This window comes from Eptatretus burgeri, chromosome 12, assembly GCF_056783735.1.
Source record: "Eptatretus burgeri isolate ZD-2024b chromosome 12, Ebu_testis_v1, whole genome shotgun sequence".
NCBI classification, from domain to species: domain Eukaryota; kingdom Metazoa; phylum Chordata; class Myxini; order Myxiniformes; family Myxinidae; genus Eptatretus; species Eptatretus burgeri.
Window position 1 is genome coordinate 34309372 of NC_140972.1, and position 17500 is coordinate 34326871.

A 17500-nucleotide genomic window follows, 5' to 3' on the forward strand; every position below is an offset into this window, starting at 1 on the left:
TTAAGATTGAGAACAGAGAGTGAACATGAGGTGGATAGGGAAAACCGGTTGACTCACCTCTTCCCATTGGTGGATGTAGCGGATCAAGCGTGACAGGCGCAGCAGCCGGAGCAGGCTCAGGATTTTGGTGAAGCGGACAATGCGCAGTGCCCGTGCCGTTTTGTACATCTCGGTATTGATTCTTGTCTCCACAATTAGAAAAATATAATCGACAGGGATTGATGACACAAAGTCCACGACAAACCAGGTTTTAAGGTACTTAATTTTGATTACCCTGGGGTCCAGGATGATTTCCGTGTTGTCCTCGACGACGATGCCAGTCCTGAAGTTGAGTACCAAATCAACGAGGAAAAACGTGTCCGAGAGCACATTGAACACAATCCAGACCGTCGTGCTCTTGTCGTTGAAGAAGGTAATCCCAACGGGAATGACGATCAGGTTTCCAACCATCAGCAGCAACATGATGAGATCCCAGTAGAACCTGGGGAATGAGATGCCATAAGAAAATGGCCAGGCCCTCAAGGTGCTCGGCTCCACTCAGGTTTCGAGCTACGTGCCCGGCGCGGACATCCATCGCTCTGTCCTCACAATGAGAGCTAACACTCCTGCAAATGGCTTTCTCAAAGAGAAATATAATATTCTGCCTTGCCATTGTAATGTTAATTCTGACTTAAAATAGTCTTCTCCACATGCAGTAACAATAACAGAAACAAATTAGAAGGGCACTTAGTAAAGCGCCTACCTTCGCCATGTAATGCCTGATCCATGAGAACATATCGGGCACAATACAGTTTTTGAAATACCATGCAATACAATACCATATCGTTTTTGACCTTCTCAATGGTGAAGAATCATTTTAAAATTATCGGATCCGGGTTCGGATATTCACCAAAATTGAATCAATTCTTAATTGTCATGCAACCAACATGCCCACAAAGTTTCGTCCGAATCCATCCGCAACTTTTTGAGATATCATGCCATATATCGTTTTTGGCCTGATCTCTCAATGGTGAGAATCATTTAAAAAATTCTAGTAGTCGGATCCGGATCCGGATGTTCACCAAAACCTAATCAGTTTGTCCTTGTGACACACCCAACCTGCCCACAAAATTTCATCCGGATCCGTTCACAACTTTTTGAGATATCCTGCACAGACAGAGAGACAAACAAACAAACAAGAAGAAGACGTCATGCAAAGCACGATACTTGCAAGATCTGTAAAACAAATTTGACCTCAAAAGTAATTGGTGGTTGAAGTCAATGACCAAATATGCAACTCCTCTTCAAATTTCAAGTCAATCGGATGAAAATTGACAATTTTAGAAATTCGGCCTATGTTGTCCTTTTGGCCTACGTTGATTGAGAAAATAATTGGTGGTTGAATTCAGCGACCTGATATGCAAAAACTTCTTCAAATTTCAAGTCAATGAGAGGAAAATTGAGGATTTTAGAAATACCTACGTAGTTTTTGACCTTGGGCCTATGTTGACCTTTTGTTCTATGCTAACCAAAAAAATTATTGGCTGGTTGAATTCAGTGACCTGAAATATAAATCCTCTTCAAATTTTAATTCAATTGGATGAAAATTGAGGATTTTAGAAATACCTACTTAGTTGTTGACCTTGGGCCTATGTTGACCTTTTGTTCTATGCTAACCAAAAAAATTATTGGCTGGTTGAATTCAGTGACCTGAAATATAAATCCTCTTCAAATTTTAATTCAATTGGATGAAAATTGAGGATTTTAGAAATACCTACTTAGTTGTTGACCTTGGGCCTATGTTGACCTTTTGTTCTATGCTAACCAAAAAAATTATTGGCTGGTTGAATTCAGTGACCTGAAATATAAATCCTCTTCAAATTTTAATTCAATTGGATGAAAATTGAGGATTTTAGAAATACCTACTTAGTTGTTGACCTTGGGCCTATGTTGACCTTTTGTTATATGCTAACCAAAAAAATTATTGGCTGGTTGAATTCAGTGACCTGAAATATAAATCCTCTTCAAATTTTAATTCAATTGGATGAAAATTGAGGATTTTAGAAAGACCACCTTAGTTGTTGACCTTGGGCCTATGTTGACATTTTGGTCGATGTTGACCTCAAGAATAATTGCCTCGTTGAATTCAGTGACTTGAAATATAAATCCTCTTGAAATTTCAAGTTAATCGGATGAAAATTGAGGATTTCAGAAATCTCACCGAAGTTGTTGACCTTTTTGTCTATGTTGACTAAAAAAAAATACTTTGCTAGTTGAATTCAATGACCTGAAATATAAATCCTCTTCAAATTTCAAATCAATCGGATGAAAATTGAGGATTTCACAAAGACCACCTTGGTTGTTGACCTTGGTCCTATGTTGACCTTTTTGTCGATGTTGGCTTAAAAAAAAAATACTTAGCGAGTTGAATTAAACGACCTGAAATATAAATCCTCTTCAAATTTCAATTCAATTGGATAAAAATTGAGGATTTTAGAAAGACCATCTTAGTTGTTGACCTTGGGCCTATGTTGACATTTTGGTCGATGTTGACCTCAAGAATAATTGGCTAGTTGAATTCATTGACCTGCAATATATATCCTCTTGAAATTTCAAGTCAATCGGATGAAAATTGAGGATTTCAGAAATCTCACCGAAGTTGTTGACCTTTGGCCTATGTTGACCTTTTTGCCTATGTTGACCTAAAAAAATAATTGCATTCTTGCTTATGACAAACTCTACCATGTGATGAAGTTTCGTGAAGATTGGTTTAGAATTGTGACCTATAGGCGACAGAGAGACAGACAAACGGACAGAATAACAAAATCGACTCACCAATATACTCGAAAAATCTTGGATTTTGTCAGTAACAAACAGACAGACAGAGAGGGATGAAAACATAACCTCCTTCACCTTCGGTGGTGGAGGTAATGACATTATTTGCTTATTTCCTTTGCAATGATAGAAGGCTCATGTAGGTGTCTGTACAAAGATCACATGCACACGAAGCACATCAGGACAGTCAGTGTATTTTTAGATGAGTTACTCGGATTTTAGGAGACAACGTATAACTCATCACAAAACAACATTTAAGGTATTTTAACCTGAGATCGTAGCATCCTGTGAGCTCTGTGCTTAGATGGGAACATCAAATTCAATAACCCGACTGACTGTATAACAGATGCTGAACTATGGACAGATATATTCTTCTTTTCTCATCGAGCTAAATAGTTACCAAGTAGGACTTAATGTTAATGGTTACATTGATGGTAGGATGGTTAATAAGTGTTCATAGTTATGGTAAGTAATCCGTTGAAATGAATAAACCTGGAGCAATTTGATTTTTGTTCATTTCACCAGCAGCACACAGTGACATTCGTGTGAGAGATAAAGAGAGGATGCTGTGAGACTCATGCCCAGGCGAGTACAACCATACAGGGATAGCTGGCTTAACCTATCCCCTGAATGACGGTCATTCCTATTTCCAACCTTTACGTCAGTTGGATAGCAGCTGTAGTCAGAATTGAATATAATTTATGATGGTTTTAACCGAGGACTGAACAGTACCCTTACAAATTTAGCTTACCAGCCTTTTCCACCACTGGCAAGATAATTCCACTTAACACTTTTATAAATATGTTGAAGTGTGGTTTAATTGTTGAGGTCACTCGATTGTCCTTGCAACAATTTCCAGAGGGCAAGTAAGCACGGTGAGCAGGTGGACGACTACTGGCCGTGTTAACAAATTGATTTTTTCTACTCACCTGGTAAGCATGTAAAACCTTCGTGGAGAGACTTTCCACTCAAAAGTGATGGTGGGGAGCTGGATAGAAAAATCATTGTGCTGACATACAGGGGACACCAACTAAGTATGTGTTGACATACAGGGGACACCACTAAGTATGTACTGACAGATATATGGGATGCTACTCAGTCTGTGCAGACAAATATGGGACATGCACTAGGTGTGTTGACATAGAAGGGGACATCATTGTGAAGCTTTCCCTCACACTATATGACATATCAGACAAGGCAAGCTTCTCTCCAGGAATGCGCAGATCGTGACACTCGCAAATGAGCTATGCCAGATTCACAAACTCTGACAAAGACACAAAAGCCTTGCTCTGTTAACCCCATCAGTCTCAGATGGCAACGTCAGAATACATGTCAGGCTCACGGCAAGGAGAGACCCTTCGGTGTGCGCAAGTTGCAATCCACATCACGGACTTGGTACCAATGCAATCTTCACACGCTTTGTGCTTTTCCCCGTTCTCAAGGCAAGCTTTGATTGAGCACCAAGGTCACACAAGACATCATGCATATATTAGACAATCCTTTTCTCCAAATGGTGTGTTTAATGCTGGTGGGAGGGTTCATGCGTTGCGGAAAACGTCTTGTTTTGGGTCGTGCGGGCGGCGACTGTGCTTGGCATACTTAAGGGGTGGATTCCGTGCACGTTCTCGTTCTGCGGGTCACCTTGACAGCGAGTGCATGTACAGTGTCCGCCTTAGACGCACGAGACACCAAATCAGCACATGTTCTCGCAAGGCCGATTTCCCTTCTCCAGCTGTGTGTGGTGGTCGATGTGTTCCCGTACAAGCACTCTAATAAAGGTGCTCTGGAATGCGACGTCATGATCGCAACAGCAACGGAAACTTCGCAGACGATTTTGCCTTGAACCCATATCTATTTTTGACGTCATAAATATGAGAGGGGAAAGGTCAGAGGGAAAGGTCAGGTTAGAGGGGAAATGAGTGCACAGTGAAAACGGCATGTTCAGATTCCGCAGGGAAAGGACGATGACGCGTGCAATCAAGCTTTATTTACACGCGACCACTGTTGACAACAGGTTGTTCACTCGTGTCGTTGTGGGTCTCTCCAGGGATTAAGGAAAAAATTCGAGGTTTGACCTCAACCTGCAACTGAAAATGAAAGCTTTGACAAAAATTTATTGTTACAAATTACCCTTGTCAGAGACATAAACACAGAGGAGTGTGACGGTGTAGGGGAATCGAAGAGGTGGGAAGGGGTAGTGATGAGTCTGATGACGAGTGATCGGACAACCCCTCCTTCACAAATCACAACCTCTAAGTCTGTGCTGACATATAGAGGATGTCGGTACATGGCAATAAATTGATTTCCTTCTGACTATCCTGTCATTTTATTTTCTGCTTACCTTTTTTGGAATTATATTGCGTCTCTACCTGTCGGATTGGCAATTAACAAAGCACCATCTATGAGGTTCTCACCCTTGACCTTTGAAAATGCTAGTTATAAAAGTCAACAACCAAAAAATTTCAATGAAGAAAACGTGAGGATGGAATCCCCCAAAATACAGCACAACCAGACAAGATGGGAAGGAATGACAAGGTCGGAAAGATTCCACAATACAACTCCACAAATCTTTTATGGATTTGCCATCACGACATATTTTGACATTTTTGTTATAGATGGCAATAGTAGAAATTGTACGAAGATGTCTATGTTTGAGATATTTATAGATTTGTAGTGTGGATTGGTGCCAATTGTGTATTTTATTTTTTGTGGGAATGAGATGGAAAAATGACAATTGTCGTGATGGCAAATCCGTAAAAGATTTGTGGAGTTGTGTTGTGGTATTATTCCTACCTTGTCATTCCTTCCCATCTTGTGTGGTTGTGTTGTATTTTGGGGATTCCATCCCCACGTTTTTTTCATTTAAAAAAAAAAAATGTTTTTTTCTTACTTGTTTAACTCTATTTTTCCTGATATCGATGTCAATGACATCAGCATCCAGTAAATTATTTCGAGGGACGTTTATATGGGGGAACCCTCTGACCCCCCACCCTCTCAATAATATATCTCCTCCAAGTCTCTTCCCTAGTTCCCTCAATATCCCACCCAATATTCCCATCCCTTCTGTCTTCACTCAGACATTATCCTATTATGTGGTCCATTACTTTAGGAGTCATCATTTTATTTTATACACCAGCATGGCTGAATTTTTCTTTACCCTCTTTTATTTCGCTGCTGCTTACCTTCTATGATATCCCTATTCTCCTATTAGTGGGGTGGCTTAGCTGATCAATTGTGCACTTTCCCTTAAAAGCATGAAACTTGGCACATGGTTAGAGTAATACAATACAAAGATTTTTAGTCCAGGGGCCACCGGAAATTGCAACCCGTATGGTGGCCATCTTGGATTTCAAAATGGCCACCAGTGTGGACCTGTTTTGTTAAATATCTCCTTAACTAGTACAGATATCGAAACAGTTGAACTGCCTATACCTACATTTTACGGCTCTAGGAAGCCAATGGTGACATAAAGTGTTTGAAAATTGTGGCTGCCATCTTGAAATCCAAGATGGCCGCCATTGACAAACTATTTTGCTCAATATCTCATTAAGTAGTAAAGATATCAATACAGTTTTAATGTCAATACCGCATTTTAGGGGTCTAGGAATCCAATGATGACATAAAATGTTTGTAAATTGTGGCTGCCATCTTGAAATCCAAGATGGCCGCCATTGACAAGCTATTTTGCTCAATATCTCATTAAGTACTTTAGATATCAATACAGTTTTAACGCTTATACCTACATTTTAGGGGTCTAGGAATCCAATGGTGAGATTGAATATGTGGCAGCTATCTTATAATCCAAGATAGCCACCATCCAAAGGCTAACATAAACTATCATCAGTGAGCACAATATGTGAAGGAATGAACCATCAAGAAAACATCACAAGCAGTTGGCAAAAAACCACAGTTACCGTCACTTGACTTTTCTAGTCTCTGTTGCATTCCCCATCACAAGAACAAAGTGACGCGCATGGAAATGCAGACTTTTTACAACTGCAGTGATCAGTGCATCCACACTGGATAAGTTAATTGCAGATCTTTGCGGCTTCCGGTAGTGTTGTCCAAATCGGTTTAAACTGACCGTCGGATGTTTTTTACCAACCCCACTCACTTGGATATGGGAGCTCAGGCTGTCCATGTAATGCCTGGCCCCAGCATAATGCTCCTTGGTAGACTGCACACCTAACATGCTGCACCAGAGCATGGTGTGTCGGCGGAATTGATTCCAGAGGTCTGCCTTTATTTGTAAACAGTTTATTTCGTGCTGTATTTATGTCACTACAGGTACTTGTGCGATCATACATCAAAATGATGAATCTTGCAATAATGCTCATGCAGGACTCAGTTATATCTGTTTGTTCATGGTTGACTTCGGATAGTGCATCTGTGAGCTCTGGGAACGACTCCCATACAGCCCATGCAGTTCGCTTACCACGCCCAGCAAACGCTGACACAGTGTCACATCCTGTCAGTGCATGAAACATGTGGAGGGCATTAGACTTCTCAGGGCCGAGAGCAGTGGCTATGTCATGTGCAGGGAGGAATCGCAAGCTCTTCCCTCATGAAGTTTCTCTTTTCCAGATGACCGCCCACAGAAAAAGCAGAGATCTTGAGAAATTGATGATGCAGAACTTGACTGAGTGCGCTTAGAAACACCAGATGTACCTTCACCTGCATCATCAGCCGGTATATCTTTAGAACGTTTCATTGCACGTTCCAGTTTTGTATTGTTGTACGTAAGTGCAAACGTGCATTATGAGCAATGAAAGCTGCCTCGACACCATGACCTTCGTCCAATGTGTCAATGTTTATCGTTCTAGGCAGCAGACCGAGGTTATTAAACTCGAGGAGATTATCAGCCATGTTTTGTACCCTGTGATTGTTGCTTCACCTTGTTCACCTTTTCGTTGACTGGGAAACTGAACCTTTTCAGTGGTGTTCTGTTGACAAATAGTGCAGAGTTCCCACTGAGTAACTCGACCCATTTCAGCATCTGGCTTCGATGGATCCACAAGTTTGATGCGCTTTGCTATCTCCAGTTGCAGATGAATGGGCCTATGTAGGGTTGATCACTTGTGCAGTCACCATAACAATGGATGATGTCCCTGAAATGCGTAGATGCATAACTACTACCAGTTTCATAGTTTGATCAATATTTTAAAGCATCAAAAATTTGTCTCTGAAATGTGTGCATAGACTTTTCGAGCAAAATAGCTGTGGATGGTGGGATTTCAAGATGGCAGCCACAATTTTCAAACATTTAATGTCACCATTGCATTCCGAGAGCCCTAAAATGTAGTTATAGGCATTTCAACTGTCTCGATATCTGTACTAGTTTAGGAGATATTTGACAAAACAGGTCCACAGTGGCGGCCATTTTGAAATACAAGATGGCCGCCATACGGGGTGCAATTTCCTGTGGCCCCTGGACTAAAAATCATTGTATGATGTTACTCTAACCATGTGTCAAGTTTCATGCTTTTAAGGGGAAGTGCACAATCGACCTGTTTTTTGGAGCTAAGCTGCCCCACTATATATCCTCCCAATCTTCCTTCCCTTCCTCTCTCAAACTCCATTCACCTGCAAAGTCCTTCCTTGGCACACCTGAACTCCTATCCAACTACAAGGCCTTCATCTGTAGCTTGATGGAGTACTGCTCCCCCCTCTAAGCTGCATCCCCTGCCTCACATCTTGTTTAGCTTGACCCTGTGGAAGCCAAGGCCTTCAAGATTATTAGAATCTCCCTCGATGAAGCTGAATCTATGGGCTTATCATTTCACCATCATAGACAGGCCGGTGGTCTCTCTGTCTTCTACCACCTCCTTTGTGGTCTTGCACCCTCTTCTCTTCCCATGCTTTGGTCTCCCCAGTAAACTTCTTGTAAAACGACCTAAATCCAAGATAACTGCTCATCCTCACTCATTTGTTCCTCTTTTTCTACAACCTGTAGAATCAACTTCCACATCCTCTTCAATCTCATTCTTCACTCCAGGTCTTCACCCAAGACAGCTGTTCACTTCTATTACAGATCATCCCTAATACAAAAGCATGATCTTTTTACTCTGGTTAACCCCCCCCCCCCAAAATCCCTCCTACTTTCCGGTTTTTCATCCTTGGAGTTTCCTTTTCCATGCATGTGTGTTTTGCGTCCTGTTTTTGTCTGTTACATCCTGATTCGTTCAGTGTGCGAGCTCTTCAATGAGCCTTGATGATGTATATATATATATATATATATATATATATATATATATATATATATATATATATATATATATATATATATATATATATATACAAAAAAAACACTTTTTTTGCTTCTCCTACCATCCTACTACATTCTTTTATTTTACTCAACTTACTCCCTACCTACATGTACACAACAAAAGAGACACCCCTATTCCTATCTTGTGTTGCTTAAGGCCCTTGACGTTTTAGCCAGCGATGGCAACGTATTAAAATGTATCTAAAACGCTGCCTTACGTTGAACTTTTGATGTTTTTTTTTAAAGATCCGGACGTATTCATAGCGACTTGGTCTTATGTATAACGCATTGGTAACGGACACAGAACGTTTCGTTGTGTTGTAGATAACTTATACCAACGAATGCTGAACCTGTTGTCGGCCTACACAACCGATGCCCAACGATAGTCTAACTTAGGCATAGCGCGTTGCACGCATCGCCGACGATGTCGTGACGTAGCCTATTAAAAGGCTGACGCACAACGATTCGAATCATAACTGCCGTAGAAATGGAAGTGACAACATCACGGTCCTACCTTGGCGATCTTGCCAGCGTATGCCGACCTAAGAAAAATGTGTCTAAAACGTTGGGGCACGTGAAATACGGTATGAGTAAGTTTGGTATACGTGAGTACAACGCTAAAGTATGCTATCATACGTCGTAGTAAGTAGAGTACGTCAAGAAATTTTAAACATGTTCAAAATTTTACGATGTACTCGGCGTATGATAGCGTACGACGTTCCGCATGCGATGGGGATAGGTTGTACACACGATATGCGGACGCTTACACACGTCCACAAAGGCTACTTATAAGCTACTCATAAGTCGAAACACGTCGCGGTAATGTATTTTTTACGCGAAACTTATTTCTAACTTATGTTTGACGTGCTTTGAACCAATTCTTTACGTAGTCCCAACACACATCGACGTATGTAGACGTATTCCAATGACGTCTTCCGGTTGACAAAAAAAATAAATTAACGTGTTTCTAGCTTACAACTGCCATATAAAGACGTGTTCCCAGCGGTTTTGGGAATTGGTATATAAAAATGGTGTTCATAAAAGGGGAACCCAACAGTGTTTTCGAGTCCTTTTTGAGTCGATGTCCATGTCAGCAGTAACAGTAACAGTATCAGTATTAGTATTAGTATTAGTAGTAGTTTGTTCATGTTGGCAGTAGTAGGTGAGTGTGAGGGGGAGGGTGTGGGTTATGATGGATCGTCCTTGCGTTTAACGATTTAACGATTTAAATGATAAACTCAACGATTGAAATGGCTGCATCTCCACTATTGAAAGTAGACGCTTGCGCTCAACTACTGGATTTTTTTACACTCAACGACTTTTAAACGGTACCACTCAGCCATTTTCATTGTTTACAATGAACGATTTAAATTGCTGTCACTCGCCTTTGTTTTTTGACGCTGGGGTTTGGAAATTTGAAGCGTTTCTTCTGAACGTGTTAAAACGCTCAAACTCGACTATTTTAAATAGACGCTGCCGATGGACAATTGGAATCATAGCCAAGCTAGACATCGAAGTGTGAACATCCTCGTCATGCCGAAGAAAAGTTTGAAGAATGCTGCAAATAAGTGTCCTGGCCGTGGCCGTGGACGCTGACGCAAGGACGATCCATTGTACCGACGTCTTTCAGCCTATGAGTAACTTAAAAGTAACGTCTGTCGACGTGTGGCAACGATCGCGTGACGTGCCAACAACACGTTAATCATAGGTTAGAAATAAGTTTCGGGTACGCTAAACATTACCTCGGCGTGTCTCAACTTATGATTAACTTACAAGTAGCATGTGTTGACGTCTGTCAACGATCGCAGACCGTGCATACAACTTGTGGCCAGCGTAGCGGAACGTGTGAGTCATACGCCGACATACGTCGTGAAATTTCAAGCATGAAAAAATTTGAGGACAACCGAAAAGTACAACATTTAAAGCCAGCGTACAACGACGTATGGCAGTGTTTTTCAGCGTGCTCTCAATGTTATCAAAACTTACCCATAACGTATTCAAAGTGTGCCAGCGTTTTAGAAAAAAAATTCAAAAATCAGCATACGTTGGCTGAAACGTCAAGGTGTGACCGGGCCTTTACTTAGCCACTGATCCAGACTCTCTCTCATTATCGAGTGCAGCCTGTGGCTGCTGGTTGCATCATTGGTTGGGATGTGGCTATGCCGCTGATGCAGTGTCCCCTTATCAGTACACTGGTGCTCATTTTGCCGACCTCGGAAGGATGACAGGCTGAGTCAGCCTCCTGGTGTATTTTTAATTCAGCGGCCAACAGGGCTTGAACTCAGGACCCTAGGATCCCAAGCTGCCACCCTAACCTGTTCTGTTCTGGTGTTCTGGTGGAGAGTTGGCGGGAAATGCAGGAAGTACTGGGGGAGTGGAAGGAGGCATTGAAGAAACATGAGCTGGAGATGAGTATGGAGAAGAATGAGGTGATGTGGGTCGGGAAGCAGAAGAAAAAAAATGAATATGTATCAGGTTCGAGGGGAAAGAGATTCGGCAGGAAAATGGTTTGAATATCTAGTGACCGGGGATGGTAAATCTGAGGCAGAGATGCAGAGAAGGACTCAGGTGGGTGCAAATGCTAGGAGGAGGGTGGAGGGAGTAATGGCAGACAGAAAGATATCAAGAAAATTAAAAAGGAAGATTTTTGATGTCATGTGTTACGCCGGCCTACCTTTATTGTTGAGACGGTGGCACTGACAGAGAGACAACAACAGACACTACAGGTTTGCAAGAACAAGTGGGTCAGGGGGAGTGTGGGAGTGAAGAGGGTGGATAGTAGGAGAATGGATGAACTGAGGGAGACTAGTGTGCAGATGAGCTGGATGGAGAGGTCAGTGAGATGGGCATTCACTTGGTGTTGATGGAGGAAGAGAGAACGGCAAAAAGATCGGATAGCTTGAGGGAGCAAGGTCGGAGGAAAAGAGGTAGACCGCAGTTGAGATGGGAGGATTGTGTGAGGAGGGATATCCGTAAGGTGGGGTGGTTGGAGAGTGGAGAGAGTTGGCTGAGGACAGAGGGAGGTGGAGTATCATGATCAAGGCAGGGCTGAAGCTTGATGCCATCGGGCCTCACCCCATATAAAGGCAAGAGGGAGAGAAGAAGATAGCCGTCCACATTTCGAGCTGAACAATTGTTTGCTTGATTATGAGCTGTCCACCCACAGTGATCACATTTTACTCCGGATTCCCTATCAAAGGGTGAACCAAGGAGGGTCTGGCGGCCACGCAAACTTGTTACTATGTTTACTGCTACCTCCCACCCCACCACAACAATCATGTTTACATCGATCCCATGTGTTTTTTTCCCCAAACTCAATTGCAGGAAATATGTTTCGGGCTTTGTCAAAATCCAATAATGCTTTCATCAGCAATCTGCGTTGGATGTGGTCATTCGCAATTTGACGGAATAACAGATCACGCAGCATTTCCTCGAGATTACCTTCATATTCACACCATTCAGCCAATCTACGCAAGGCTGTTACGTAATCCAAAATGGATACCCCCTTCCTGGCTGTGGCTATTCAGCTTGCAGCGTTGCATGATCACTGATGGCTTCGGATTCTGGTGTTGTTCGATGACGAAAATATACTCCGACAATGGGATGTCTGTCCCTCAGCTCCCCCGGTGAGAACAAGCTTAACATTAGCTTATAAGTCGGCACTCCCCACCAAAACTCATCAGTATCGATCATTGCTTATCCACACTCGTAATGTCGTTAGCTGCGAAATAGTGCTGAATCCGTTCCACATAAAGTGACCACTCTTCCTCTTCAGATCTAAATTCTTCAATTGTAACAAATGTGGCCATGATTCCCAGAAAGAAAAAAAGTCAGTCTCCAAGGCAAAATAGTGCACCCTTGTTGCTGAATGTTCAGTTCTCCCAGAACGAGATGCATGTCTTACAAAAGACAGGAAGACTCACACATACACCAGAAATGCCACAATTACCAAAACTGTATTACCAAAAAATGTAAAAAAAAATTAATTACCAAAATTACCAAAAAATGTAAAAAACATTTTTACAAAGATCCACCAACGCGACGCACCATTGTTCGCATCTGAGATAAGTTTGAAACAGATGAAACTGTGCATGACGTCCATAAGGAGCGTTCAGGAAGACCGCGGTCATCAACCACCCCCACAAAGGAAAATCTATTGCTGGAAACCCTCCACCGATCCCCACGGAAATCTGTACGACAAATGGCTCGTGAGACGGGAATCCCAAAATCAAGCGCCCATTGCATTTTGAAGCGAATTAATTGGAAAAGTTACATTCCAAAATTAATCCACGCTCTAAATGAAGACGATCCTGACTGGAGAGCTGAATTTTGTGAGCGATACCTGGGCAAATGCGAAGAAGATGCAGCATTTCCATCCAAAATTGTTTGGAGCGATGAGGCCAGCTTCAAGTTAAATGGCTCAATTAACCGACACAATTGCACCTACTGAGCTCCTGAAAACCCGCATGTTAATATGGAACACCATTTAAACTTATCAGGGGTTACTGTGTGGTGTGGGATATCAGCATTGGGCATCCTCGGGACATTCTTTTTTGTCCAAACTGTCACTGGGGATGTTTACTTAAACTTGCTGCAGGAATCCGTCGGTGCACATGTCGAAGAGATATTTGGTGACAAAGAGATTTACTTTCAGCAAGATGGAGCACCTCCCCACCACCACCGTGATGTACGGGCATATCTCGAAGCAACTTTTCCGAACAAATGGATTGGGCGAAGAGGTAGTGTTGAATTCCCTGCGCGTTCCCCAGACCTCACTCCAAGGGACTTCATTTTATGGGGATATCACAAAGATTAGTTTTACGGCTCAAATCCAGCAACAGTCGATGAGCTGAAAGAGTAAATTGAAAAACAGTCTTGCAGTTCCAAATGAAATGATTCGTAACGCTGTTGAATCCATTGGTCTGCGTTATCGGCTGTGTTTGGAACGTGATGGTCATCAGTTTTAACATTTGTAAACATGCATTTATCCATTTCTATATTTAACCATTAATCTTGTTTCTAAGTCAATAAACAATGCATTTATTATCATTTAAAGAGTGAGTACATTTTTTGGGACACCCTGAAAAAATATAAATATATATATATATATATATATATATATATATATATATATATATATATATATATATATATATATACCTATATCTGCGTCAGGAAGGGCATCCGGCGTAAAAACCTATGTCAAATCATTATGCGGACAACAAAACGAATTTCCATACCGGATCGGTCGAGGACCGGGTTACCAACGACCGCCACCGGTACCGGTGGTCAGCAGGGTACCAGTGGAAATTGTGCTACTGCTGGGCGAAGGAGGAGAAGGAGACGGGGAAGGCGAGTCCGGCGGCAGTGGGAGAGGGGGAAGGGTAGAAGTGTGGAGGTGAGAGTTGGAACTCTGAATGTTGGGACGATGACTGGCAAAGGGCGAGAGTTGGCTGATATGATGGAGAGAAGAAAGGTGGACATACTGTGTGTACAAGAGACCAAGTGGATGGGGAGTAAGGCTAGGAGCATTGGAGGTGGTTTCAAACTGTTCTACCATGGTGTGGATGGGAGGAGAAATGGTGTCGGGATAATCCTGAAGGAAGATTATGTCAAGAGGGTATTGGAGGTGAGGAGAGTGTCTGACCGAGTGATGAGTGTGAAGTTGGAAATTGAAGGGGTGATGATGAATGTCATCAGTGCATATGCCCCACATATGGGGTGTGAGATGGAGAATAAAGATTTCTGGAGTGAGTTAGATGAAGTGGTGGAGAGTGTATCCAAGGATGAAAGAGTGGTGATTGGAGCAGATTTCAATGGACATGTTGGGGAAGGGAATAAAGAGGATGAGGAGGTGATGGGGAGGTATGGTCTCAACGAGAGAAATGTGGAAGGGCAAATGGTGGTAGAGTTTGCAAAAAGAATGGAAATGGCAGTGGTAAATACGAATTTCAAGAAGAAGGAGGAACACAGGGTGACATACAAGAGTGGAGGAAACTGCACACAGGTGGATTACATCTTAAGTAGGAGATGCAACCTGAAAGAGATTAGTGACTGTAAGGTTGTGGCAGGGGAGAGTGTAGCTCGACAGCATCGATTGGTGGTCTGTAGGATGACTTTAGAGGTGAGGTTGAGGAAGAGAGTGAGGGCTGAACCAAGGACCAGATGGTGGAAGCTGAAGGAGGAAGACTGTTGCGTGAAATTTAGGGAGGAGGTGAGACAGGCGTTGGATGGTGGTAAAGATGGGTGGGACGATTGGGCAACGACAGCAGAAGTTGTGAGGGAGATAGCTAGGAAGGTACTTGGTGTGACATCTGGACAGAGGAAGGAAGATAAGGAGACTTGGTGGTGGAATGAGGAAGTACAGGAAAGTATAAGGAAGAAGGGGTTGGCGAAAAAGAAGTGGGATAGTCAGAGAGATGAAGAAAGTAGGCAGGAGTCCAAGGAGTGGCGGCGAAAGGCAAAAAGAGAGGTGGCAAAGGCCAAGGAAAAGGCATATGACGAGCTGTATAAGAAGTTGGATACAAAAGAAGGGGAAAAGGATTTATACCGATTGGCAAGACAGAGGGACCGAGCTGGGAAGGATGTGCTGCAGGTTAGGGTGATAAAGAACTCAAATGGGAATGTGCTGACGAGCGAGGAGAGTGTGTTGAGAAGGTGGATGGAGTACTTTGAGGAGCTGATGAATGAAGAAAAAGAAAAAGAAAAAGAAAAAGAAAAAGAAAAAGAAAGAGAAAGAGAAAGAGAAAGAGAAAGAGAAAGAGAGAGAGAGAGAGAGAGAGAGAGAGAGAGAGAGAGAGAGAGAGAGAGAGAGAGAGAGAGAGAGAGAGAGAGAGAGAGAGAGAGAGAGAGGTGAAGATAGTGAATCTGGAAGTGGGGTGGATCAGTAAGGATGAAGTGAGGACTGCTATGAAGAAGATGAAAAGTGGAAAGGTGGTTGGCCCAGAGTGTATACCAGTGGAGGCATGGAAGTGCTTCGGAGAGATGGCAGTGGGGTTGTTAACCAGATTGTTTAATAAAGTCTTGGAAAGTGAGCGGATGCCGGAGGAGTGGAGATTAAGTGTACTGGTTCCGATTTTCAAGAACAAGGGTGATGTGCAGAGCTGTGGAAATTACAGAGGGATAAAGTTGTTAAGCCACACCATGAAGTTGTGGGAAAGAGTAGTGGAAGCTCGGTTGAGAGGAGAGGTGACGATCTGTGAGCAGCAATATGGGTTTATGCCAGGAAAGAGCACCACTGATGCGATGTTTGCTTTGAGAATGTTGATGGAGAAGTATAGGGAAGGCCAGAAGGAGTTACATTGTGTGTTTGTGGATTTAGAGAAAGCTTATGATAGGGTGCCAAGAGAGGAGTTGTGGTGTTGTATGAGGAAGTCGGGAGTGGTGGAGAAGTATGTGAGGATCGTGCAGGATATGTATGAGGACAGTGTGAAAGCGGTGAGGTGTGCGGTAGGAATGACGGACCGGTTTAAGGTTAAAGTGGGATTGCACCAAGGATCGACTCTGAGCCCTTTCCTGTTTGCAATGGTGATGGACAGGTTGACGGACGAGATCAGACTGGAGTCTCCATGGACTATGATGTTCGCGGATGACATCATGATCTGTAGGGAGAGTAGGGAGCAGGCTGAAGCGAGCCTTGAGAGGTGGAGGTACGCACTGGAGAGAAGGGGAATGATAGTCAGTAGGAGTAAGAGGGAGTACATGTGCGTAAATGAGAGGGAGGGTGGTGGTATGGTGCAGTTGCAAGGAGTTGAGGTGGGGAAGGTGGATTAGTTTAAATACTTGGGATCAACTGTCCAAAGTAACGGAGAGTGTGGGAGAGAAGTGAAAAAGAGAGTGCAGGCAGGATGGAGTGGGTGGAGAAGAGTTGCAGGAGTGATTTGTGACAGAAGGGTAGCTGCAAGAGTGAAGGGGAAAGTATATAAGACGGTAGTGAGACCAGCTGTGTTGTATGGTTTGGAGGCGGTGGCACTAACACTAAGACAGGAAGCAGAGCTGGAGGTGGCAGAGTTAAAGATGCTGTGATTCTCGTTGGGAGTGACGAGGATGGATAGTATAAGAAATGAGTATATTCGAGGGACAGCGCAGGTAGGACAGTTTGGAGACAAAGTGAGAGAGGCGAGATTGAGATCGTTTGGACATGTGCACAGGAGGGAAACGGAGTATATCGGGAGAAGGATGTTGAAGATGGAGCCGCCAGGCAGGAGGAGAAGAGGAAGGCCAAAGAAGAGGTTCATGGATGCGGTGAGGGCGGACATGCAGGTGGTTGGAGTGTCAATGGAAGATGTGGAGGATAGAGCGAAATGGAGACGGTTGATCCGCTGTGATGACCCCTAACGGGGGCAAGCCGAAAGAGGAGGAAGAAGAAGATATACACCTATATCATTGGTGATGGTTGACTGCGCTCATTGTGTGATTTTT

At 43.0% G+C, this 17500-nt stretch overlaps 1 protein-coding gene across 2 annotated transcripts in view; it reads right to left on the reverse strand.

Moving 5' to 3' along the window:
• The window catches only part of LOC147015392 (potassium/sodium hyperpolarization-activated cyclic nucleotide-gated channel 4-like), a 256138-nt gene that overhangs the window by 207220 nt on the left and 31418 nt on the right, over positions 1 to 17500 (reverse strand). For both annotated transcript variants that reach the window (XM_085850095.1, XM_085850094.1), the window contains exon 2: positions 58 to 481. In XM_085850095.1, coding sequence (XP_085706221.1) covers positions 58 to 462 — 405 coding nt within the window. In that variant the 5' untranslated portion in view covers positions 463 to 481. The remainder of the gene's footprint in view (positions 1 to 57; positions 482 to 17500) is intronic.